This window comes from Heteronotia binoei, chromosome 1 (assembly GCF_032191835.1).
Source record: "Heteronotia binoei isolate CCM8104 ecotype False Entrance Well chromosome 1, APGP_CSIRO_Hbin_v1, whole genome shotgun sequence".
Classification (NCBI taxonomy): Eukaryota; Metazoa; Chordata; class Lepidosauria; order Squamata; family Gekkonidae; genus Heteronotia; species Heteronotia binoei.
Genome location: NC_083223.1, coordinates 252253192 through 252280144, shown reverse-complemented (window position 1 = coordinate 252280144; position 26953 = coordinate 252253192). Strand labels below are relative to the sequence as shown.

The following is a 26953-nucleotide window of genomic DNA, read 5'->3' as shown; positions in this document are numbered from 1 at the left end:
GTTGTGACATGAAACTTTTTATCTTTATTGAATACAGACTCGTCCAGCAAAAGGAAAACAAGGGCAAGGGGGAGGGGCTCATGGTAGCGTAATAAATAGACTTCCCCCCCACCCCCAACCAAAATAGCTCTCTTCTGCAGCCCCACCCCCCACCCCTGGGCCTCAAGGCCTCTTCCTGTGGAAACTACACCTGTGAGGCATCAGCTAAAAAGACTACAGAAAGGTGCACCTGGTCTCTACAGTCGCCGATCGGCTTCAGTGTTTTGACTAAAAAATAAAACTGTAATACACGCAACCCACCCACCCCGTCCCTCCCAAAAGAACCACCCCATGACTATTCCTTGATACAGAGAACGTTTGAAGTCATCATGCCTAGTGAGGAGGGGGGAGGGAAGCATTCACCTTGCCCCTCCTACCAAAACTTTGTGGGGGAGGGGGAAGGAAGGGAAAGAAATAATATCATAAACCAAAGATGTAAAAACTGAGGTCCTGCAGTCCTTAAGTTGTCAGTGCTGCAGTCCATGTCAACACCAAACTGTGTTCCTAGAGCGTCTCTTAGTTCCCCCTTTCCCTTTGAGATGGGCAGAGAAGATGCTAACACCTGAGAGAATCGTGAGCCACCATGTCCCCCCTTTCCCACTCCCCAAGATGGTACAGAGTGCTTCTTCACCCCTCCCTTACTCAAATACCAGCGGGACCAGCAGAACCATCCCAGTTCCTCCCTGTGCAACAACCAGCTCTTCTAAAGTGCAGGAATTCAAGCACCCTCTCTCCCTTTTTTTTTTCTCTGTGCCCCCCCCTCCAAATTTCTAATCATGGCTAAAAAAACAAGCCCAGATGAAGCAGGGAGGAAGGGTGTGTGTGAAGAGAATAAATGCTACACTCCCTCTAAGGGTAGTGAATGTCCAAGCAAAAGTGCTGCTAATTTCAGAGTCAAACACACACGCACGCATCCACACATCTGACCACAGGATGCCAAAAAACAAAGTATGGGGGGGAGGCAACCAACAATGATTTGGGAGAGGGTAGAATCTCTTTCATTCCCAAATGCCAAAGAGGAGAGGCAGCTGCCATGCCCTCTAAGTTCCAAATACAGGAGGGTAAACCCCTCCCACTGCCACCTCTCCTCCCCATAATAGCATGCAGAGGCCCAGGTTGACGCACATACACACAAACTCAACCATACATTTCTCTCATCCTACTGTGGTGAGAACCCCCCTCCACTGTCATGCCAAAGAATATTAACATGGTTCCTCATCTCTCCTTCTGCGGGGGGGGGGGGGGGGGGAGGTGAAAGCAAGGCCGCATCTTCTGTTCATAGGGAGCAGGGGCGCCGCCCTGTCAATGCCATTGTGGAAGAGGAGCAAGGCTTCACCTCATGAAGGAGAGAGGCAACACTTAGGGCAGGAAAGCCCACAGAGTCTCCCCCCACCATTAGGGTGTCAAAAACGTTTCTTCCCAATGCATGAAGACTCTGGCCACTGGAACCCCACTCAGGAAGTGAACTTTGGATCAGGAGGTCTATTGCTTTCTATCGCCAAGGGAACTGTGCTCCCTTCCCCACCTCAGTGTTAGGGGAGCTTCCCCCTACACTTGGCCTACACACTGGTTCCAAGCCTGTGTAGTGGGCAATGACAGCCCAGTATGGCTCCCCATCAGCGGGTAACATTCTTCTCCACATGCAACCTCCCCTCTCCAGCCCCCATCTTAGGGGACATCAAGGACAGCAACAGAAACCCTCCAATTCTTCTCCCCCCCCCCATACAGCTGTGCACTTGCCCAAACATCACAGACTCTAGTGTTGAGTGGGGGCCTCGGCAATCCCTGTGGGGCAATGGGGAAAGGGGGCATGCCCGCCAACAGGAAGGGCAGAGGGCATGAGCTCTGGTTTGGCACAGGCCTGGTGGAGTGGGGTCAGCTGTATAGGATGGGGACTGCACCAGTGTGTGTCGCTCCCATGCCACAGCAGGGGGGATTTCCAGGGGAGAGGGGCCTCCTAGCTCGCCTCTCCCCTCTGCACAGCCAAGCTGTGCTGCAGGTTCAGGCGGTTCATCTTGGCCTCCTCCAGTCCTTGCAGCTTCCGCAGCTGGAGCTCATCCAGTTGCCGCCACAGCTCCTGCCGCTCCTTCTCCTTCTTTAGTTCCCTTTGGAAAAGAGAGGGGAGGGCAGGGTGAGAGGGGGGGAAAGCAGCCTCCATCAGCCCCCCAGACCAGCTTCTGCAGTACAACAAGAGGGACAGTGGAGGGAGGGACGGTGGCTCAGTGGTAGAGCATCTGCTTGGGAAGCAGAAGGTCCCAGGTTCAATCCCTGGCATCTCCAAAAAAGGGTCCAGGCAAATAGGTGTGAAAAACCTCAGCTTGAGACTCTGGAGAGCTGCTGCCAGTCTGAGAAGACAATACTGACTTTGATGGACCGAGGGTCTGATTCAGTATAAGGCAGCTTCATATGTTCAAGATGGCTGATGGGAGGAGCGCCAGGTTCTTCCCCCAAGCCCCACAAACTTACTGCTGCTTTTCCACCTTGTAGGAGGCTGTGAGCTCATCGAAGAGTTTCCCATTCATCTCCATGAAGGTCTTGAGGACATTGTAGACCAAAGAAACAATGGTCCTAGGGGAAGGAGAAGGGAAACCAGAAGGTGACACAGGAAGTCAAAAGGGCCCTGCTCCCATTTCATGCAACTAAGTATGGGAGGGGATTCCCAGCATGCTTCCCACGGGCCCCATTGTGCCTGCCAAGTTTTTTTAGAAAGTTGCCGGGGTCAGGTGGGGCTTTTGCCTAGTAAGGCTTCTGGCTGCGCACTGGAGATTTGATTGGATAGGCAGATTTTTAGATACGTAGCTTTGGCAGCAGCTGCCATCACAGTACATAGATCTTCACTGTCTGACTAAAGGTACGCTGCAGCAGCCATTTTGTGACTGGCTCTGCCTCCTGTGGCAGCCATTTTGTGGCTATGCCCACAACACTGTATCAGAATTCCAAAGGTGCCCATAGGCTCAAAAAGGCAGGGGGGCCCTGGAATGCAGTCTCTCTTTCCCAGGGGTGTTTCTGAGTATCTCGGCACTGCCTGCCACCAGGTGCCTGCCTGCCACATGCATCTCCCAACCCATGCGTGTGCTCACGGGTTCCAGTGCTCCTTGGAGACGCGATAGAGTGTGCCAAAGATGGTGGGCAGCACTGTGTTGCAGTTATCCTCCACCAGGCTCAGGATGTATTCATTGTTCCAGAAATACAGAGCCCGCTCTGCAACCTGCAGAGGACAAAGCCAGGGTCAGTGTGCAGGAAGGGAAAGAGAAGCAGGGAAAGAATCCACACACACCCGGCACTTCAGGAGGCCAACTGACTCACAGCTGACTTCTCACTCAGCACTGCAACTGAACCAGCTCAGAAGAAAAGGAGATTGGATATATACCTCACCTTTCACTTGGAGTCTCAGAGCAACTTACAAGCTCTTTTCCCCTTCCTCTCCCCAAAACAGACACCTTGTGAGGTAGGTGGAGCTCTTGAGAGGAACAGCTCTGCAAGAACTTGTGACTGACTCAAAGTCACATCAACAGGTGCATGTGGAGGAGTGGGAAATCAAGCCCGGTTCTCCCAGACAAGAGTCCACATGCTTAACCACTACATCAGACTGGCTCTCAGATTCGGAATACATACAAATCCATGCTTTCTGGTCCCTTCTGAAGCCACGATCAAGAGCTGAATGGCAGGGAGCAGACTGAAGAGATTCCAAATCGCATTAAACCCCTGCTTTCTGCTCTAAAGACGAACCCAGTTCTCCCAGACTGGAGTCCACACTCTTAACCACTACACCAAACTGGCTCATTCTCCTTCTCTGTCAAAGTCACCTGGAAGTGAGGGCTGGCGATACAGCGAGCCACCTGCTTGAAGAGCGGCTCCTGAATCTTCACAAATTGTGAGGGTTCGATGACATCTAGGATCTCTTCTATCTCTCCCAAGAACATCACCTGATGGGAGAGGAAAAACTGTTCTTTCACTCAGTTTCTTGCTCCTCTTACTCAAAAGCATATTTACAAAACTTTGAAAATTGACATAATAAAACATCATAATGTGTATGACAAAGAAGTAGAACTAGATTGTAAATATGAGAAACAATGCAACAGAGGAGTATAGTACATAAAATAATACAGTAAAACTGGGATCACAAAGCTTAGGAAACTATGCAAAACTGACAGGATAGTACATATAATAAATGAAGCAGTAAGGTGTGCTGTGGGAACTGCCTTCACATCGTTCATATACAATTAAAACTGCAGCCATCTTCCCAATGATAACAATGGCCTCCTGAACAACTCAATTTTATTATAACCCAATTTCTTATATAAAAAAATAAAAAAGAGCCGCCCTGAGCCACTTGTTGGGAAGGGCGGGATATAAATTAATAAATAAATAATAAAATAAAATAAAAAATAATCAATCTGACCAGTTCTTTTGGGGGGGGCGGGGTTATTATAAATATCAAAGTTTACAAACTACACATAATCATTAATGCCTATATCCAGCTCTAAGAAAAAACCAGAAAGAAGTTCTGATTATTAAATGTTCAAAAAAGAGCAATATTAAATTGTTCTAATGAGTTTCAGATATTACTCAGAATTACTACTTGGGTCATCTCTTTTGGTTTGAGTCCATTCCAATAACTTGAGAACTAGGACTATTTCTGAACAAAGAGAACCTGTGGAAATATTTTTGCCTTACTGAAGCTGCTTACTGGCTGGTATTTTATCAAAAATTATATAGCTAGTCAGTGTTTTCTAAGCTATGTTATCAGTAGGTGGCAGGTCAGTTTGCCTCTATTGTTTTGCAATCAGAAATCTTGCTGCTTATCATATTCTCAAAATGTAGTCTCCAAATATTTCCAAAATGTGTCCATGCTTTTTTTTTTCATAATAATTTTTCCAATCAAATCATGGAAAAATGTTCCTGACCAGTTTTATATCCCTACGAGCCTGCTCTTCAACACAACGTCCTCTTGAACACAAAAGAACAAGCAACGGAGGAATCAGGCAACAACAGGAGTACAGTACTGTCACATGAAGACCAACCCATCAATTTTTATCCCACTGTTCCTTTAAAAAGCTCAGGGCCATACATGTCTTGATGGATAGATGGGAAGCCAAAATGGCCCTGGAAAAGCCCCCTCATCCCTCAGAGAAGGAGAGAAGAAAGAAGAGCTGCATTGCAGCTCCACCTGCCATGTGTGGCATAGAGGCTGCAAGGCTGCAGCAGCATCTTGCTCCTGCCTTGCAATGGCAGCGGCTGCCTCATGGGGAGAGGGGCAGAATGGGCAGCTCTTGTCAGCTTGCAGCAGCTCCCACCAAGGGCTGCCCTAGAGGCATTTCCCAGAGGCCTTGATGGCCAATCAGGCCTTGCATGGTTCTGTCCGTTTGATCTCCACAACAATTTTGGAGATCAGGCAGAGACATTGAGTGGTCCCAAGTCACCCAGCGAGATTCCATGTCCAACGAGATTTGAATCCTGGCTTGCTGGATCCTAGTTCAACACTCTAACCACTACACTACATTGGGACAACTCTGCTGGTGCTTCTCTTGAGTCTCCTAGTGCCCCTCCCCATCTCCACAGTGCCCATTTGTACCTCCTTCTGCGTGCAGGTCTTTGGCCAGTATTTCAACAGCCCACGGATCACCTGGTGCAGCAGGGGAAGAGAAAACAGAACACAGGACATTAGAAAGATATGCTGGTATCTCCCAGGGCCTCCATCTTTTAAAGCTGTTTACAGCTAGACCTTTTCCTGGAAGCTCAGCCCCCTTCCCCTTACAAGATTATGCATGGGAAAGAGAAGGTAGAGAAAGAAATACTTTTCTCCCTTTCTCACAATGTAAGAACTTGTGGACATTCAATGAAATTGCTGAGCAGTCGGGTTAGAACTGATAAAACGAAGTACTTCTTCACCCAAAGGGTGATTAACAAGTGCCACAGGAAGTGGCGGCGGGTACAAGCATAGACAGCTTCAAGAGGGGATTGGATAAATATATGGAGCAGAGGTCCATCAGTGGCTATTAGTCACTGTGGGTATTGATGGAACTCTCTGTAGGGGGCAGTGATGCTCTGTATTCTTGGTGCTTGGGGGAGGGCAACAGTGGGAGGGCTTCTAGTGTCCTGGCCCCACTGGTGGACCTCCTGATGGCACCTGGGTTTTTTGGCCACTGTGTGACACAGAGTGTTGGACTGGATGAGCCATTGGCCTGATCCAACATGGCTTCTCTTATGTTCTTACTCCCAATCTGGCATGCTTTGGAGTGCTCCGCATCTATGCATTCAGCCATTTATGTGTGTTACCCACAGCTTGGATGGCCCAGGCTAACCCAATCTTGTCAGATTTCAGAAGCTAAGCAGGGTCAGCCTTGGTTAGTACTTGAGATGGGAGACCACCAAGGAAGTCTAGGGTTGCTATGCAGAGGGAGACAACAGCAAATCACCTCTGAACATCTCGTCTTTAAAACCCTATGGTGTTGCCATAACCCAAGTGTGACTTGACGTCACTTTCCACCTTGCCCTACTATTTCCCAACAAATCTTGTACAACCCACTTGGGTCAACCAACTCACATGCTCTGTCAGCATGGCGTCCTTTTCCAGGAACTGGACCACACAGTAAGCCAGCTGCAAGAGACAGCAGAGTGAGGGCTAGAGAGGTCAGTCAGCCACAACCAAGTGCCACCTTTCCCAGGGTGGTTGTCCACACCCTCTGTCCCCCTCCCTTTGACTGGAATTCCAGGCTCTGTATGATCTTGAACAATGCTCTCCATCCAACAAAGCCCCAGCACCATCCTGGAATTTAATATAATTTTATTTAAATTTAGGTATTTACAACCCACTTCCTCCCCACCAGTGATCCAAAGCAGCTTGTAGCATCATTCTTTTCTTTTTAAAAATAACCTAACATCTTGTGAGACAGGTTAGGCTGGCAGGGAGAGTGCAGCTGGCTCAAGATCACCCAGCAAGCTTCCATAGCCAAGTAGAGATATGAACTGGGTCTCCCAGATCCTAGCCTGACACTCTAACCTCTACACACAACACTGCCAATCAACTCCCTTTTGTGGCTCTCACCTGGGCGTGGAATATGGAGAGGGATTTCACTGAGTGAAGTGGGATGAGGACTCGTACCAGGAACTGCTTGTGTTCTGTCTTCAAGGGAAGGGCAAAGCCGTTGATGATGCTGAACCGAGGAGGAAGCAGACGTAGGTTAACACTGAAAAGAGAGGTGGCTCTCCCATCCTGTGGCTCTTGATGCACAGAAGGAAGGAGTTAGAAATTCCACCTCCAATAATTGCTAGGGGCCGTGAAGACACCAAAGAATCTCTCTTTCTCACAATACGAGAACTCGTGGGCACTCAATTAAATTGCTGAGCAGTCGGGTTAGAACTGATAAAAGGAAGTACTTCTTCACCCAAAGGGTGATTAATACATGGAATTCACTGCCACAAGAGGTGGTGATGGCTGCCAGCATGGACAGCCTTCAACAGGGGATTGGATAAACATATGGAGCAGAGGTCCATTAGTGGCTATTAGTCACTGTGGGTATTGATGGAACTCTCTGTCTGGGGCAGTGATGCTCTGTATTCTTGGTGCCTGGGGGGGGGGGGGTAACAGTGGGAGGGCTTCTAGTGTCCTGGCCCCACTGGTGGACCTCCTGATGGCGCCTGGTTTTTTGGCCACAGTGTGACACAGAGTGCAGGACTGGATGGGCCATTGGTCATGCTCTTTAACTTGTTCATAAATGATTTGGAGTTGAGGGTAAGCAGTGAAGTGGCCAAGTTTGCGGATGACATTAAATTGTTCAGGGTGGTAAGAACCAGAGAGGATTGTGAGGAACTCCAAAGGGATCTGTTGAGGCTGGGTGAGTGGGCGTCAACATGGCAGATGAGGTTCAGTGTGGCCAAGTGCAAAGTAATGCACATTGGGGCCAAGAATCCCAGCTACAAATACAAGTTGATGGGGTGTGAACTGGCAGACTGACCGAGAGAGAGATCTTGGGGTCGTGGTAGATAACTCACTGAAAATGTCAAGACAGTGTGCGATTGCAATAAAAAAGGCCAACGCCATGCTGGGAATTATTAGGAAGGGAATTGAAAACAAATCAGCCAGTATCATAATGCCCCTGTATAAATAGATGGTGCGGTCTCATTTGGAATACTGTGTGCAATTCTGGTCACCGCACCTCAAAAAGGATATAATAGCACTGGAAAAAGTGCAGAAAAGGGCAACTAGAATGATTAAAGGGTTGGAACACTTTCCCTATGAAGAAAGGTTAAAATGCTTGGGGCTCTTTAGCTTGGAGAAACGTCGACTGCGGGGTGACATGATAGAGGTTTACACGATTATGCATGGGATGGAGAAGGTAGAGAAAGAAGTACTTTTCTCCCTTTCTCACAATACAAGAACTTGTGGGCATTCAATGAAATTGCTGAGCAGTCAGGTCAAAACGGATAAAAGGAAGTACTTCTTCAACCAAAGGGTAATTAACATGTGGAATTCACTGCCACAGGAGGTGGTGGCGGCTACAAGCATAGCCAGCTTCAAGAGGGGGTTAGATAAAAATTTGGAGCAGAAGTCCATCAGTGGCTATTAGCCACAGTGTGTGTATATATGTGTGTGTGTGTGTATATATATATATATATATATATATATATATATATATAAATATAAATTTTTGGCCACTGTGTGATACAGAGTGTTGGACTGGATGGGCCATTGGCCTGATCCAACAAGGCTTCTCTTATGTTCTTAATCCACTCCAGTCCTTCACACAACCTTGCATTTGAAAAGCAGTATAATGTTTCTCCTGTGTTCGCTGCCACCAGCCTGAAGCAAGGCTGGACTTAGGATGCCTCACCATTCTGCCCTTTTTATTCCACCCTACCCTGGCTAGGAAGAAACACAGTATATGCACAGACAGAAGGGAAAGTGAGAGTGGGAAGAGACAGGAATTGCAACACACAAGTGCATGGGGAAACAAAGGAAAGGCAGCTCAGACCGTGCGTGCTGAAGGCACACTCCATTGGTTACCTCCCCAGGATCTCCAGCAGTTCTGCCACACCATTGAAATGCTCCGTCTCATAGATAAACCTGGCAGGGAAGAAGAGAATGTGGAATCTTTTAACAGTCCTCTCTGCACTGGAGATCACAGATCTGACTTTCATCACATCCAGGGGTGGAATTCTAGCAGGAGCTTATTTGCATATTAGGCACACACCCCTGATGTAGCCAATCCTCCATGAGCTTACAAGGCTCTTTTTTGTAAGCTCTTGGAGGACTGGCTACATCTCAAGTGTGTGGCCTAATATGCAAAGCAGCTCCTGTTAGAATTCCACCCCTGATCACATCCATGTCCACCTTCCAGCAATGCTCTCCTGCACCCTAGCTGGTTTTAGTAGGCGCAGTACTGCAATCCTAAGCTCTGCTCATGACCTGAGTTAGATCCCCGGCGGAAGCAGAGTTTTCAGGTAGGCAGCTCGAGGTTGACTCAGCCTTCCATCCTTCCGAGGTTCATAAAATGAGTCCCTAGCTTGCTGGGGGGAAGTGTAGATGACTGGGGAAGGCAATGGCAAACCACCCCATAAAAAATCTGCAGTGAAAACATTGTGAAAGCAATGTCACTCCAGAGTTGGAAACGACTGATGCTTGCAAAGGGGACTTTTCCTTTCCTTATTTCACATCATTGTGTATTTTCCTTTTTAATATACTAAGCTAGTCCCCATAACAGAAAGTACAGGAAGAGGGGTAGCATGGTTCTTTCCCTTCATACTTCCTGTTCACTAGAATGAATGCATAGAAAAGATGAACTCTTGAGAAATCTCAGAAGCTCTAGACAAGCCACTCAAATGATTTTCTTGCAAGAACAATAGAAAAGGAGAATGGACTCCCAGCTAGGAAATAAGAGAATGGGATGAGCTAATCCTGCCCTCTAGTGGGCACCAGGTGGCATTATAGTTAAACAGGCTCAGTTCCACCCTCAGAGTGTTGCAATTAAAATTCAGGCAGGCAGATTCAGAACAGACACAAGGAAGTTCTCCTTCACTCAAATGACAGCCAGCATGTGGACTCTGCTGTTAGATGTGACAATGGCCACTAATTTAATTGACTTTAAAGGAATTGGACAGAAAGAAAGAAAAGATTCGTCTATGGCTCTCACTATGATAATTAAATGGGACCTTCATGTTCAGAGGCAAGAATTTTCTAAATTCCATGCTGAGAAACAAAAATAGGAGGCAGGTTTGGCCTCTGTGCCCAGCATGTAGGTCATCTAGGGAGCTACGTGGCTAGACCACTGTGTGAACAACTGGAAGCTGGACTAGATGGACTATTGGTATGATGTGGGATGACTGTTTTTACAGCAATGAAATGGCTTTTGGACCAGAAGTAGCATGGAGTGCAAGCTGACATCTGAGCTGCTGATTCTAACTCCCTTGTCCTTCCGAATGGTGAGACTGGAATGCAGTGGAAGAAGAGCTCACCGCAAGAAGATGTTGTTGCACTGCTTGCGGATGTAGGCACGCAGGCCCAGGAACTTGCCATAGACACGGTGGAGGATGGTCTTGAGGTATTCACGCTCACGGGGGTCCTCGCTGTCAAAGAGCTCTAGCAGCTGGTGGGAAGCAGAGATGGTCAGGAGAGAAAACAGAGGAGGGTCTCAGTGGCAAATTTTTGCATGCAGAAAATTCTAGTTTCAATCCCTGGCATCTCCAGTTCAGGATCAAGTCACAGGTGATGCAAAAGACCTGTTGGAAACTCTCGAGAGCTGCTACCAGTTAAGAGTGAACAAGACTGAATTTGACAGACCAAGGGTCTGGCTCAGTATGCGACTGCTTAATGTGCTGTGCGACTGCTTAATGTGCTCTGAACACATGGCAGCAGCTCTCTAGAGACTCAAACGGAAGTCTCTCTTATCACTTACTGCCTGACCTTTTAACTCAAGATGCTAGAGGATTCAGCCAGGGGCCCTTCTGCATGCCAAGCAGATGCTCAGCCACTGAGGCACAGCCTGTTCCCCCCCACCCCCGGACCACCCTCAAGTTAACCTTAGCAAGTACAGGGACAAGCAAGTATTTCAGCTATGCCCGCCCAACACTATTCTAAGAGGAATGTTATTCATTTAAAATATTTTTCCCCACCTGCTAACCCAGATGCTTTTAAGGCAAGGGATGGTAAATTTTAAAAACATTCAACAACAAAACACAAAAGAATAAATGGGACAGTTTTATCTGTTGTGTTAACTTGCCACTAAAGCATTCTGTGCCCTGGCCGGGATGGCCCAGGCTAGTCGGATCTCATCAGATCTCAAAAGCTAAGCTGGGCTGGCCCTGGTTAGTGCTTGGATGGGAGACCACCAAGAAGTGCAGGGTTGCTAGACTGAGGCGGGCAACAGCAAACCACCTCTGCTCACCTCTTGCCATGAAAACCCTCCAGGGTCGCCATAAATTGGTTGACAACACTTTCCCCAAAGTATGCTATAGTAGTGGTGGCCAAACTTGTTTAAGAGGCACATAGAATAATTGCCAGATGTTTGAGAGCAACAAGACATGAACACCCGATGTTTGAGAGCTGCAAGGAAGGAAGGCAAATAGAGGAGGACAGAGGTGAGGAAAAAGCAGCTGGCTTGGCTTGGAAAAGTGATTTAAAGAAAGAAATGCCTTCTCCAAGCCGGCCAATGAGGCCATGGGGGATTTGAGAGTCACACAATATGTGTGAAAGAGCCACACGTGATTCCCAAACCACAGTTTGGCCACCCCTGTTCTATAGTAAGGTGACAGAGCTCAGATGTCTTTCCCTTAGCCATGATTTCACCAGCCAACCACAAGCTTCCACCTAAATGCTCAACAGAACCATGACTGGCAGGTCAAAAAATCTTAAGTAAACCAAAAGAGTCCTTTTCCTTGGGAACCAAGTGCCAGGAGCAAAAAGGTTAGCCCCTGAGCAAACCCCATTCCATGTAGTCACCTACCCTGCTTCAGAAAGCAGGGGGCTCTTGAAGGCCATCACACATGGCCCAGTTAGCCACTTGGCTACCACATTTTGACCCAAAGGCAGACCCCAGGCAGAGGAATAACATAATTCAGCTGAAAGACTTCCAGAGCATGAATCATGACATTCCGTCTCTTAGGTGAGGGCGTAGCTGGTGAATCAGCCAAAGCTAGTTAAAGGTGCTCCTGGCACAGATGGTAACTGATCATCAAGCAGCAGCACGAGGAGGCCCAAAATAACCAACACAAACCTCATCTTCTCGAAGCAGCCGGAGCCTGTCAAAAACAGTTCCAGCTTATCCAAGCCGATCTACAGAACCCATCATCAGCAATTCCACCTCATCTGAAGCTTTCGTTTGTTTACCCTCATTCAATCCTGTCACTGGTGCCAAGCACTGCATCCAGGGACCCCATCTGTGTTTGAACCGAAGGCAAAACAGAGCGGAGGTCACCAGTAAATCGATGACACAAAATCCTCGCACACCTGAGCTCTTACCAAATCAAGGGTCACAGGGTCTGACCTTTGTAAAATAGAAAAGGGGCTCTATGCAGGAGCCCTGATACGCCCAAGTCTTGCTCTTTTCAGGCAGGAACAGAAAGCTGGGTCCCCCAGGCAGGGGGAGGGGGGAGGAAGGCTTGCAGGCAAGCTAGATACTCAGCACGTCACAGTCCAAACTCTACTCTCCTTGGTTTGCAATACCACCTATCAGAAAAACCCGAGAGATAGAGCCTCACCTCCTGGGCAGCGTTGACAGTAGGACGTGAGATGGCAGCCAGCCTAGCACTATCCAAGTCATCACTGGTTTAGCTGGCACTGATCACCTGACCTGGATGACTCAGGCCAGCCTGATCCCATCAGATTTTGGAAGTCAGCCCTTGCTACTATTTGGATGGAAAATCTGAGGAATACCAAGGTTGTGATGCTGAGACAGGAAATTGCAAACCATCTCTGTTTGCGTCATATTGAGAGGTCACCATACATCAGCTGTGACTTGACCGAACTTTTACACACACTAGCTGTTACCAACATGTATCCTACCATGGGCACTTTGTATGGACAAAGGATGACTGCTTATGTTGGTGGTGCAGCAGAAGACTTTGTTGCTATGGGGCTCAGCATCAATACATATGGAGCCACTGCCTGCAGGGGAGCCACTCACAAAGCCTGATATAGTGGAGACTGGCTGTGATTGGTCATGAAGGCCGTAAACTTGGAAGAGCGAGGGCACTGCTGTGCACTGTTATACCCTACAGCAGGGGTGTCAAACATGTGGCCCAGGGGCCAAATCAGGCCCTTGGAAGGCTCCTATTAGGCCCCTGAGCAACTGGCTGTCATCTGCTTCCTTTTCCCTCTCTCTTGGTTCCTTCTGCATCACAGCTTGCTTTGCAAGGCTTGTTCAATTGCACAGGAGCTACAGAGCAAAGCTTCTATTTTCTCCATGGTCTGAGGCTCCTCCCTTGGGGAGGACGGGAGGGGGGAGGAATAGCTTGCTTCGCCAGACTTTCTCAATTGCACAGCTACTGAGTCAAGCCTCTCTTCCTTCTATTGGCTGAGGCTCCTCTTCCTCCTCATCCCATGGGGAAGGAAGGAAAGCGCCAAAGCTTTCTTTTGTCCAGTTCCCTGGATCCCATGGGAGAGATACAATGAAAGTGCCTTTAAGAGCAACAAGTACTAATATTTTAAGCATGTTTTAAGGGTTGTTTTTTTAAAATCTTTCATTGTATTGTCTGTGTCTTTTATAACGTTTATATTTCTGCTACCTAATCTTAAAAAGATACACACATGGCCTGGTCCGACATGGTCCGGCCCAATAAGGTCTCATTTATGTCAGATTCAGCCCTCATAAAAAAAGAGTTTGACACCCCTGCCCTACAGCTATGTTACTAAGGCTGAACATAAAAAGCATCTTTCTAGATTGGACCTTGATCATCTTCTGCAGCATTCAGTTTCCAAATGGATCCAACCAGGAAGTTTGCAAGCAGGTTCTGAAAGTCAAGTGGTCATCCCTTATTGCTCATATACAAAGGTATACTGCATCTGACAGCAATGCAGATCCTGTGAATTTAGGGGGGGTAGTACTTGTGAATTTCTTGCATTGTGCAGGGGGTTAGACTAGATGACCCTGGAGATCCCTTCCAACTCTATGATTCTACCTCTGAATGCAGAGGTTCGATTAACCACCATGCTGAGAGATACTGATGTTCCTCCAGGAGTCTGACTAATACTTTTGATGCCGTTTAAACCAGGGACCATCACCAAATCTTTGTGGCACTACATTCCCATAAATCTGTTATATGTCATGTGAAATCTTCACTTTGCCTGGTAATTAAGTGAGCCTGACTTCTCACAATGAGTGACAAAAACCTCCATTCATTCCTCCATACCAGTCGTGATTTGATAAGCCTTTGTCAGAGCTTCAAAATCACCCTTTCCTCCCTAAATCTGTCTACCTTTCCTCCTTTATATCATCTCAGTTGTTCCTTTCTGCATCTTTTCCATTTTTAGAAAAATGGGGCAACTGTACCTCTGTACATGGATTTATAATAGTATTAAAATAGCGGGCACTTTATTCTCATTCCCTTTCCGAATAATTCATTCATTCAAATACCTTTTTTCATTGCCTGGAGATATTTTCAGTGAATGATCCATCCTGACCTCCAAATTTTTTCCATCTGGCTTACTGCAGTCAAGTTAGATCAGGACAACATTCATCTGTTTATTTAATTAATTTATACCCTGCCTTTCTCCCCAGTGTGAACCCAAGGCAGCATACATCATTCTCCTCTCCTCCATCTTATCTTCACAACACCCCTGTGAGGTAGGTAGGTTGCGAGTGCAACTGGCCCCAGGTCACCCAGCAAACTTCCATAGCACAAGTAGAGATTTGAACCTTGGCCTCCCAGATACTCTTAACCACTACCCTACAACATAACACTTTGTACTTTTATTAATTGTTAGCAATCAGTTTAAAAAGATCCTTCATCATGGTATGCTTTGGAGTTCCCCATCCTGAATAATTTGGTGTCACCCACAAGTCCAGCTCAGCTGCATCATTGTTCACCAGGTATACAATTAAATGGCACTAATCCCAGCACAGATGTTTGCGTGACTGTGCTGCTTACTTATCTCTGTTTCCTGGTTTGTTTTTTAAAGTTGCTGATTCATAACTGGACCGTGTTCTTAGCCAATGCCTGCCAAGCTTCCTTAGCAGGCTTTCACAATGAACTTGGTCAAAAACATTGTGAAAGACTGTGCATATTTGCTGAAAGCTTCCACAGTTTCTAAAAAACTGGTGAGACAGGACTTGTCTTTATAGAAGCATTGTTTGTCCCTTTCTCAGTAAGACTTGTTCTTTGATAAAAGAAAGAGTTCTACACTTACTCCCAGATTCTAAATCAACACTTTAACCACTATAACAAACCGATTCCACTTACAAAATGTGCGGTTTGCAGCAAGATAGCCATTGTAACCATCCTATAGTCCAATTTTGTGGGTGATTGCAGGATTTCTTACCTTATATTTACATAAAATGACTCCACAAGCAACTTACAGCAGTTTTCACACTTTAGCAACCACCATTTCAATTTGTATTTTTTTTTTGGGGGGGGGGAGACCTCCAATACCTCCTCCTCCCATACCAATGCCCACTGCATGCCGGGCGCACCGCACAAAGGTTTTCAACCTCTCACAGCCTCAAAACAATATAGCAAGAACTGTTATCAAAAACCAAGCTTTAAAAAGGTTTGTGCTGCCTGCACATGGTCAACTCCCAGATGGTAGCTGATTCCATAGAGCCACCCCCAAAAAGGCCCAATCTCTAACTTGTAACTAGAGGGCAACTGAAAAGAGATGGGAAGGGGGATGGAAAAACTTCCATACCTGCACATGGAAACAGAACAAGGTTGACATCATGCAAACCCTGAACTTCTATTGGAGGTGACGGAAAATGCTGTCAAGTTGCAGTGACTCTGTTGGGTTTTCAAGGCAAGAGTTGTTCAGAGGTGGTTTGCCACTGCCTGCCTCTGCAAGCAATCCTGGACTTCCTCAGTGGTCCAAGTACTAACCAGGGCTGACCCTGCTTCCAAGATTTGACAAGATCAGGCTAGCCTGACCCATCCAGATCATGGTGAGCTTCTAGTAAATTCCAGTATTCACAATCTCGTATCTGCTTTTATTGTCTAAGGATGCTAAGCAGCTTCTCCCTATTTCTACAGCAGGGGTGGCCTGTGAGCCCCATGTGGCTCTTTCACACATACTGTGCGGGTCTTGAAGCCCCCATCCCACCCCGTTGGCAAGCTTAGAGAATGAATTTAAAGTTAAAGTTGCTTTCTTTCCCCCTCTCTCTCCCCCTTTTATTTGTCTTCCTTCCTTCCTGTCATATGAACATATGAAGCTGCCTTATACTGACTCAGACCCTGGGTCCATCAAAGTCAGTATTGTCTTCTCAGACTGGCAGCGGCTCTCCAGGGTCTCAAGCTGAGGATTTTCATGCCTACTTGCCTGGACCCTTTCTAGTTGGAGATGCCAGGGATTGAACCTGGGACCTTCTGCTTCCCAAGCAGATGCTCTACCACTGAGCCACCGTCCCTCCCCAAGTTTGGCCTGTAGAGTAGATCTCCTTTCCCCCAGGCAGCCTAAAACCTATTGGAAAGGGCTTCACTTAGCCCAACAAACTAAGAGACTAGATCTCTTTATTTTGAATGGTGCAGTCACAGGAGATTTCCCCAGAGATCTTACTTATTGGTTAGGTCATGGAGCCAGTGCTATTGATTTGGTTATGGTTTCACATAATCTGCTTGACTCTGTGGCCCACTTAAAGGTAGAGACAAGTCTAGATAGTGACTATTTACCGATTGCCTTGATTTTAGAGACCAAGAACCAAACAGTCTACTTACCTAATAAGTTTGTCACAGAATTGGCCTCAGATTCTGGCTATGAAAGAATCAAATGGTCTAAAGCAGGGGTGGCCAAACTTGCTTAGTGTAAGAGCCACATAGAATAAATGTCAGATGTTTGAGAGTTGTCTTGCAACTCTCAAACACCTGATGTTTATACTATGTAGCTCTTAAGTTAAACAACTTTGGCCACTCTTGGTTTTCACACCACTTTCTGATGCAAACAATTCACCATAGAATCTACAGTGAATTCTTTGCATCAGAAAGTGGCGTGAAAACCAGTGCCACTTTATAATTGAAGAGACTATCACTCCTGCATTAGGTCTGTATCTTCCTGGTGGCAGCCAAGTAAGAATTCCACAGGCTGAGCTACTACTCCTGGCAAGCCATCAGCGCATTTCCTGCAGTGATCTGGAAGTTAGGTGAGGTAGTAGATTTATGAGCTCCTGGCCTTAGAATGAAGGAGGAGCCAATTTCCCTCCCTTCTCTTGAAGGCAAGAGTCTCTGCCCTCCATTCCCAGAAGGCTGAGAGGGCTCAGTTTCTTATTAACTGTTCTGCAGACCACCTGCCTACATCACAGGCTCCAAGACTCTTGAGAAATCCTGACTTACAACCATTAAAGGCCATCGAAGAAAAACATGGGAAGGAAGGGTATAGCAAGTTGGGGAGGGATGTTTGCTATTCCCAGATCTTGCTGCATTTCATGTTGACATTGCAATAACTTGCTTGAATAGTTTCTTCCTTCTTGGGCATTGGCTGGCACACTGGGAATGCCTTTCTCCAAGCTACATTGGTCATAGTAGAGCAAAATGAGGCTGATAGATTTGAGTTGAGCTTCACTTTAAAGACCAGCAAGTTTCCTAGGGTATAAGCTCCCTTAATCAGAGACCTTTCACTCTTGGAAGCTTATATCGTGGATGAAATCTTGTCAAACTTTTAAGATGCTTTTGGACTCAATTATTGCTCTTCTATGGCAGACCAAGTCAGCTCAGGCTCATAGATATGGAGGGACCTGGGGGACCAGGCCATTCTATTTAGCCTCCCTTCCCTCTGTAGGACCTCTCCATTGGAGGACCTCCAATATGTTCTCATTCATGTGGCCAGCAACAGGACCCAAGGAAAAGGGAGGGAGGGAGAGAGAGAGAGAGAGAGAGGGAGAGAGAGAAAGTGCAAAAGTGAGAGAGCACAAGAGAGTGAATGACAGTGAGAGAGAGAGAGAGCACAAGAGAGCGAGAGAGTGACAGCAAGAGAGAAAGAGCACAACAGAGCGAGAGAGTGACAGCAAGACAGAAAGAGAGCACAAAAGCAACAGCGAGAGAATGAGAGTACAAGAGAGCAATAGCGAGAGGATGAGAAAGCACGAGAGCAAGAGTGCAAGGGAGCACGAGAGAGAGAGAGAGCAAAAGAGACTGACAGCATGACAGCAAGAGAGAGAGAGCATTTAAGCGGGGGTGGGGAGGGAGAAAGGGAAGCATCTTCTCTGTTTGGTGGGTCCTGCTGCTGGGGCCGGACTGGCTGCTGGAGGGAAGAAGCAGCCAAGCCTTACAGTCTCCCCACACACACCAAAAATGTTATCTTCTGGGTCCCCCCCCCCCCAAATTTTCTGGCTATGGGTCTGAGTCAGCTACCCATCTAAAATTAACAAAGACGGGTCACTTCACCAAAGCTGCTCTCTACCCACAACTAAAATGGAGGCTTTAAGAAACAGGGCAGATGTCCAGCACTGAGGCTCTGGTGTGGAGCAAAGGGGATGCACACCTACAGTGACCAATAACATGTATCACAGCTCTAACCCATACAAACATTTCCTTTGCCAAGCCTTCCCCCTCCCTCCCTCCCCCAACACACACACACTCCAACTCACCAGCAATACGAATTTCTGGTCGATGTAGCGCTTGGCAACTGAGGGCTGGAAGTCCGGGCTCTCAAGGAACCGGAGGAAAAACTCATAAACAAGCTGAAAAGAGACAGGCAGAGCTGAGAAGCACATACTCCTTATCTGATCACTGGTGCAAAGGCACGCTGACTTTAGAAGAAGACAACGACATTGGATTTGTATCCCACCCTCCACTCTGAATCTCAGAGTCACAGAGCGACTCACAATTTCCTTTACCTCCCCCCCCCCACACACAACAGACACCTTTGAGGTAGATGGGGCTGAGAGAGCTCTCCCAGAAGCTGCTCTTTCAAGGACAACTCTGCAAGAGCTATGGCTAACCCAAGGCCATTCCAGCAGCTGCAAGTGGAGGAGTGCGGAATCAAATTCAGTTCCCCCAGGTAAGACTACACCAAACTGGCTCTCAAGGGCCATCATCCCTTTCTGCCTCTCAGACAAGCCCACACCATCCAAGTTAGCTCTGAACTACTCTCAAGTTAGATTCCTCAATACCTGAAAACTCACAGAGAGGTCTCACCTGTAGATGTGGCCAAGAGGGCTCCAGATTGGGTTCATCTTCTTCAGGGTCAAACTCAGGGTTCTCACTGGGCGGAAGTGTCCGGAAGATATTAACCGAAATCTAGGGGTAGTGGAGAAATAAGCTGTGTTTAGAGGTCCCCATGCTTTTACTTCACGTGGCTTTTGAGCCTTTATAAGGCGAAAAATCCCTCTACAGTCCAAGACCCTAGGAATGGGCACAGGGTTAGACCAGCAACCAATCAGATGTTTCAAGGAAGTCCAGAAATGGGCCTTCAGCATGTTACCCCCACAGAATCTGGTAGCCAGATGGGGCCTCCAGATAGCTGGTTTCCCTTCCCAACTATCGTAAGTAACTTTTAACACTAAAGCATTTCCTCTCTGTTCTTTCTTAGTGTCAGTAGGTGAATCCAAGTTCAGAGTTATAGGAACCATTTCTCCTTTTGCATCACTTGTCCTAACCAGCAGTCAAAGCCCTGGCTGAATTCTTCTGGCTTCCAGAACTTCTTCCTCCTGCAGAACTCAGGTTTTGCAAGGCAATATATTGACAAGGCAATACATTGAGGACAGACAAAAAAAAGAAGTACTTCTTTACCCAATATGTAATTAAATTGTAGGATTTACTGCCATCGAATGTCGTGGTGATCAAAAGCATGGACAGTTTCGAAAGACAGACAGATTCAAAAAGGATAGGTGCATTATAGGTATTAGCCACAGTCACTAGAGGAAACCCCCTCCATAGTCAAAGGCAACAGACCTCTGAATACCAGTGCCAGGAAGGAGCATCGGGGGAAGGCCTTCACCTCTTTGCTGGCTTTCCAGAGTAGCTGATGTGAAAGAGGATACTGGACTAGATAGACCACTGGTCTGAGCTTGCAAGAGCTTTTCAGACATTGCATCCTTTTGTGCTTATAGAAACATGCTACCTCCCCCCCAGTCCACCTGCCCTCCCTTACCATCTTGATGATCTCGGGGTAGAGCGGCTCAATGAGGATGCCGCGGTTTGTGGCCACGCACTCCACCAGTTCATTGAGGGCTGCTCGCTTGATCTCCTTGCCCTTCAGGTCAGCAACACAATCCAGGAAGTCAAAGAGGATGGAACATTGCTGGAGCTTCTTGCACAGCAGGTCATGCAGCTCCGAAACGGGAGCTTCTGCAGGGAAGGAAGAGGGATTTCACAAGGATCAGTTCTGACACAAGAGATGGCAAAATTCTTCTCCATGACCCAGGAGCGCGAGCCACTGTGTATTCTGGGCTTTATTTACCCAACAGGGTTCAGTGCTGACTGCTGCCATCTGGAACAAATCCCAGGCATTCAACTGAGGCGGTGGAACTTTTGTTATTCTGTGGTCTCCCTGCTGCAGGGGCCCAGATGAAATAACTCTGTTGAGCCATTTATTTTATACCAGCTGCGGGATGTATGGGAGGAGTGGAGGCAACTGATACCACCAACTGCAGAATTAGAATTTGTTTTTAGATTGTTATATTGTTTTATTATATGAATCTGATTTTAACTTTGTATTATTGATTGCTGTTACCCGCTCAGAGCCCATTTGGGAAAGGGCGGGCTAGAAATCAAATACAATAAATAATAAATAACCGGTGTATCCCTTCTCAAAAATGAACCCACAGAGGCAAGGGATGGGCAGATCCCAGGCCTTCCCCCTATTCTTCATGAACACATGAAGTTGCCTTATACTGAATCAGACCCTCAGTCCATCAAGGTCAGTGTCGTCTACTCAGACTAACAGTGGCTCTCCTATGTCTCCGGCAGAGGTCTTTCCCATCACCTCCTACCTGATTCTTTTAACTGGAGATTGAACCTGGGACCTTCTGCATGCCAAGCAGAGGCTCTGCCATGGAGCCATGACCCCTCCCAAAGGAGGTCCTAGCCCTACAAAAACTTTTTTTCAAGGTGAGAGATCCTGGCCATGTTTCCTGGGCTTGAAATGTAATTTTCACCCATCCTACTTCTTAAAAGTAGTTGGCAGCACACCTGCGATCAGGAAGATGTGGGGCCTGGTGCACAGGAGAAAGCAGGATGCTGTTCTCTGGCCTAGCACTGAAAGACAATCCCAACATTAAAAAGGATGCAGCAGCTCCAGGAGACTCAGAAGAGGCCAGTGACTGCAAATCCATGCAGCTAATTGTGGCAAGGCATACCATGCCAAAGGGATGCCCAAGAGATGGAGTGAGGAACAGGCTTTCCAAAAAGGCTGATGGCCATACCAGGGGCTGAGCCCTGGCACTGAACAATTTGCACCCACAAGGCTTGTTTGCACCCACAAAGCCAGTTTGCATCCACTCTGCAGTGCCTGCAGTCTTTGCAAACTGTGGCATCTGTCGGAGATCTATGGTTAGCAGCCGCCAAGAAGGTCAAAAGGCTCTGGCAGAACAGGCAGGCTTCCCTCCATCAGCATTCATGTTGGCTCTGAAAAGGGCTTTTTTGTAGCAGGAACTCCTTTGCATATTAGGTCACACCCCCTGATGTAGTCAATCCTCCTGGAGCTTACAGTAGGCCCTCTGACCATGATGAATGTTTGAGGAAGGGTGTGGCACAGTGGCAGGACATCTGCTTTGAATGCAGGTTCAGTCTCAGGCATCCCTATTTAAAAGGACCAAGCAGCAGGTGAGATGAAAAAAAACCCCACCTTTTACTGAAGACCTTAAAAGACACTGTTATTCTAAATAGACAATGCTGGGTATGACTCAGTACAAAACAAGTTCATCACTTATGCTTATGACATGGGTAGCCCTGGATAGCCCAGGCTTACCTGATTTTGGCAGATTTCGGAAGCTAAGCAGGGTTGGCCCTGGCCAGTATTTCTGCATGGGAGACCTCCAAGGAATACCAGGGTTTTGGCATGGGATGGCAAACCACCTCTGAATGTCTCTTGCCTTGAAAAACCTACAGGGTTGTTGTAAGTCAGCTGTGACATGACTGCACCCTGCACCACCCCAACACATACCGATGAAAGATCAACATGACAGGGAGGAAGCCAAGATCTTTTCTAACAGAGAGGTGTGTGTCCAACACAACGCAAGCCTATAACAGGACTGTTTTTGATGAGAAAAACCTAAAACCAGCATGGTTTTAGCCATCAGTATTTAGATCTGGTTCAACTCTCATGAAACTCCTACCAGGACTTCTTGTGTAGCAGGAACTCCTCCTTTGCATATTAGGCCACACACCCCTAACGTAGCCAATCCTCCTGGAGCTTAAAGTAGGCCCTCTAGGAAGAGCCCTGTAAGCTCTTGGAAGATTGGCTACATCAGGGGCATGTGGCCTAATAAGCAAAGGAGCTCCTGCTACAAAAAAAAGCCCTGCCTAGGATGACTGAGTCATTCTCTCCCAACTTCACCTACTTCTCCAGGGTGACTGTGAGAATAAAATGGAGGAGAAGAGAATTCCATACACTGGCTTCAGCTCCTGGGATAAAGCCCAGGTTCCAAACATGGAAGATCCAGCAGCCATGCGTTCAAGGCTATGGGAAAGGGAACCTGAAGCCTAGCAGCCACCAGAAGGGCAAAGAATGGAGAATTGAAAGCTGCAGGTGTTGAAAACCTGTGATTTGAGAAAGGCAGCACCAGCTACAGCTGTGCAAGACATGTTGCTGTCTCCTCCTTCGTGCCCCCTGGGGCAGGAAGCAGTGCTGGTTAGCCCCCTGGGAACTGTAACCATGGCAGCACTGGGGCCCGACAGCCATATCTAGAGGCAGAGATGAACAGCCCACAGTTCTGGGACCAGCAAAGGTGTGGTAGCTGCACCACCCCCGGCTTCAAATATGGCATCCTGTTCCCGATTCCTCCCTCGCACATTTAAACCTGGAAAGATTGCAGAAGTGAAGGGGATGTCACAGAGTCTGAGAGAAGGAACCATTTCTTAAATGAACAGGAGCCTCCAAAAAGAGCCCAGGAGAGTCACTCCTCCCATCCTGAAAGGATGCCAGGCATATGGATGGCCACATTTTTCTCCTCACCTATTTTTAAACCTCCAAAGTTAAAATAGCTTCTAATTGCTTCTAATTCAGTCATCAGGGCCTGGCTATGTCCCTTCCACTTGGGTAATGGTGCCTAACAACAGACAGACCCCTTCCCCCAGTAGAGAAATCCACAGAATGTCACTGTGTAGACTACACAAAACAGCTCAAGGTGCTGAAGCTGCACTTGTCCTGTTGAGAAGAACAGTGCTCAGCCCCCTGGTTCAGGATGCTGCAGGCCCATAGCTACAGAGGGGTTTCTTGGGGCCTGGCCCCCCAACTTTCCATCCAGCCCCCCTCCCCATTTTCCTCATCTTCCATTATTTATAATTTCCCCCCATCTTTTGTTATTTTTAAAAATTATTTTTCCTGTTTTCAGTAATACAAACTATACTTTATCATCAAGAAATGAACAGGTTCATCCTTTCTAAGTGAGAAATGACTTGTCTTATTTATTATTTTTAAGTAAAAGCATAATGGATGCCCCACACACTGAAAAATCCTGGCAACTGCCCTGCCAATTCTGTGGGCAAGAAGGCACGCTAGGGCCCCAGCTCTTCTCCCACCACGAGATTAGCTAAGGGATGACCACTCAACTTTGTGGCATTGAGAAGCTACTGGTGCTAGAAAGTGTGTCAAGTCACAGCTGACTTATAGCAATCCCTTAAGAGTTTTCAGGGCAAGAGACAAACAGGCAGCTTGCCATTGCATAGGGACATAAGAACATAAGAGAAGCCATGTTGGATCAGGCCAATGGCCCATCCTTGGTGGTCTCCCATCCAGACACTAACCATGGCCAGTCCTTTTTAGTTTCTGAGACCTGACAAGACTGCACTAGCCTGGGCCATCCAGACCAGGGCAAGGAGCTACTACTCAGGGCTTTTCCACACTGGGGTTTTGCTCCAGCTTGGCTTCTGAACTGCTTTGGTTTTCCCACTCCCTTAGCACGCAGGACGCTGTGGGAGCTCCAAAGTTTTCCAGTATTTTTTCAGATTGCTTTTGTGATGGTCTGAAAAAAACATGGAGGGAAACTTTTTTTTAAAACCACCACACATACCAAACTAGCAGGAGAGGAAGGAACAAGTAAACAATACTGTGTGAAAGGGAAGGGGGGTGTAAACAATGCAGTTAAAGAGGCCACAACGGAGCAAAAACTCAACATCAGAAAAGCTTTCCGTGGCAAACAAACTCCTAAACTTACTTCCGGAAGAGGACAGCCATAGAACCATGAGGACAGAGGCTCCTGGGTCACCTCCTAAAAGCAGAGACCAGGAACAGGTATAGAAAGGGGATTTGCCCTGCAGGCTGGCTGGGCCCAACTAAGGTCCCAACTCCAGAGCTGCAGAACAGAGGGTTAAGGGGATAAACTCTGAACAGCCAGCCTTCCCATCTCAAAGCAATACCCAAGCAGGGTAACAGAGCTTCAGAAGGAAGCAACCTGGTTGTTAAATCTGCAGCTGATGAGACTGATGCTTGCATCACACAAGCGCTTCGACAGGCAGATGCTTATCTCTAAGTCTAGCCTAAGGATATTCATGACTCAATGCATGTCTTGCATTTTATGTATTACTTTTCCGTGCAGCTCCAAGCTATAGCTTTTGAGTGAGACCAGTTAGGCTGACAGTGAGGGTTTGATAGCTCAGCTCTGAACCTGACTTTTCCATGTTCAAGGCCAACCATTTCACTCATTCAAGGTACTGCAGGCTGACAATTTTGTACCATAACTAATTTCAGTGGAGACAGTAGGGAACGCACTTGATCCTCTCTTCAAAATTTGCAGAAATTAAAACTGCCCATCAATTGCTCCATGGTACAATTGTATGCCTAAAGGACCTTGGTTCAGTCACCGGCATCTCTGGCTAAAAGGAACTCAAGTCACAGAGCCGGGAAGATGTTCACACCCCAAACTGCTGGAGAGCTTTTGTCAGTCAGTACTGACAGATGGACCAGTGGTCTTCCTCTGTATGAAAGATCTTTTCGGAATGCATGTAGGATAGGAATCCAAGACCCAGTGGAAGCTAAAACTCACTTAGTGGCCAACACTGAGGTTCTTTTCCTCACAGGTGGAAACGATGGCCTTGGAGGTGACCTTGCCTGGCTCCAAGCTTTGGGCCTCCTGGAACAGTGATCCCCAAACCTACTTATTTCCATCTTACAGCACTGTCCAGATTCACTTATACCACAGGAAACCCACAGTTGCTCTCAATCTGTTACAGTGACACAAGCAAAGGATGCATCTGTAAAAGGGTAAGGATAATATTCAGAAGGAAAACGGAGGGATGTACTATGGTTGCTGGCACACTGATGAGAAGGGGGGATGCAGTTTGGTGGTAGAGCATCTGCTTAGCATACATAAGGTCCTAGGTTTGGTCCTAAGCTAGAGTCTGGGTTCTTAACCTGGGGGGGGGGCAATTAGTCCCAAGGAAAGACACTGTGGCTCAGTGGAAGAGCACCTCCTTGGCGCGTAGAAGGTTCCAGGTTCAGTCCTCAGCATCTGCAGTTAAAAAGGACCAGGCAACAGGGGATGTGAAAGATGTCTGCAGCCAGTCTGAATAGACAAGAGTGACCTTGATGGACCAACAGTCTGATTCAGTAAAAGGCAATTTCGCACGCTCATGGGAAAGTAGCCTTAGCACCTACTGGCCTTTAGAACACCCAGACTCCTGAGCTATCCAAGCAAAAGCACTAGAACATCCTTTAAGAGCCCCTGCATTTTAAGTGTGAGGCTGAAGAGACCGCACACACTACAGCTCAGTAATTGGTCCACTCCCAGGGAGTCAGCAACAGGCCCAAAAAAGCAGCTCAGAGTCCAGATGTGGCATCTGAGCCCTTAGCTCTCCCAAAGGTACAGGACTCCTGCATGTAGGTTCCACTTCTCAGGGCAAGAGGAGCAACTGCAAATGCTGAAGGAACCCAGTCCCTTCCATCCTCATACCCCAGACCTTACCTTTCAACAAAGGCAGAGGCGTGAGCTCCTGCTGGTTGCTCTGGTACCGGAACTGGGAAGAACTGTGAGATCGCCTCTGGCGGGAGCGACGCAGGGAGCGCCGGGAGAAGCCATCCACTTTATCTGGCGGTGGCACCGGGGACAGCCCCGGGGACGAGGGGCTGGTGGGGGTGACGGCAGGTGGTATCTTGGTGTCCATCCTGGCAGCAGGCAAGGGTCCGTGCTGCAGGCTGAGCCAAGAGGATGTCCGGCGCAGACAGCCCCCTTAACACCCTGGTGTCGTTGAGGGCCTCTCCTCAGGCCACGGCATCTGCCCCATGATAAGAGCCCGGGGCCTTGCGTGCTTGTCCCTCCGACGTGGCCTGCGCCCAGCTCCAGAGAACCCCCACGTCGCTGCCTTCTGAGCCCAGCCCGGGTGGCCCCAGGATTACATCCAGCCCAGTCCTCGGCCTGCTGGGCTCCCCATGCAGGCTACTCCCGGCCCAGGCAAGCAGAAAGGACGGATCCTGGCAGCGGTTTCTTCTTCAGGGAAGCCCCAGCGGAGAGCAGGAGCATGGAGGACGGGATCGCCAGCCTCCCAGCAGCACGTTACGTCCAGTTCCGCTTGTCCCAGTCAAAGGTCACCCAAAGGCTGAGCAGTTGGCAGCTCAACACCCGAGAGGGAGCCGGCTGCTCCCGCCGCCTCTCCCAGCAGCAGCCCCTCCCAAACCGGGTAC

General features: G+C 47.8%; 1 protein-coding gene across 1 annotated transcript; it reads right to left on the bottom strand.

The window, feature by feature from the left end:
* PPP2R5B (protein phosphatase 2 regulatory subunit B'beta) lies at positions 1 to 26953 on the bottom strand. The gene is made up of 13 exons (XM_060252715.1): positions 26238 to 26953; positions 20267 to 20463; positions 19312 to 19413; positions 18762 to 18854; positions 10495 to 10625; positions 9047 to 9106; positions 7088 to 7196; positions 6587 to 6640; positions 5615 to 5665; positions 3846 to 3965; positions 3120 to 3247; positions 2506 to 2607; positions 1 to 2144 (listed from the first exon to the last, which is right to left on the bottom strand). Exons 1-13 carry the CDS (start codon positions 26434 to 26436, stop codon positions 1997 to 1999), a joined length of 1494 nt encoding a protein of 497 aa, XP_060108698.1. The 5' UTR covers positions 26437 to 26953; the 3' UTR covers positions 1 to 1996.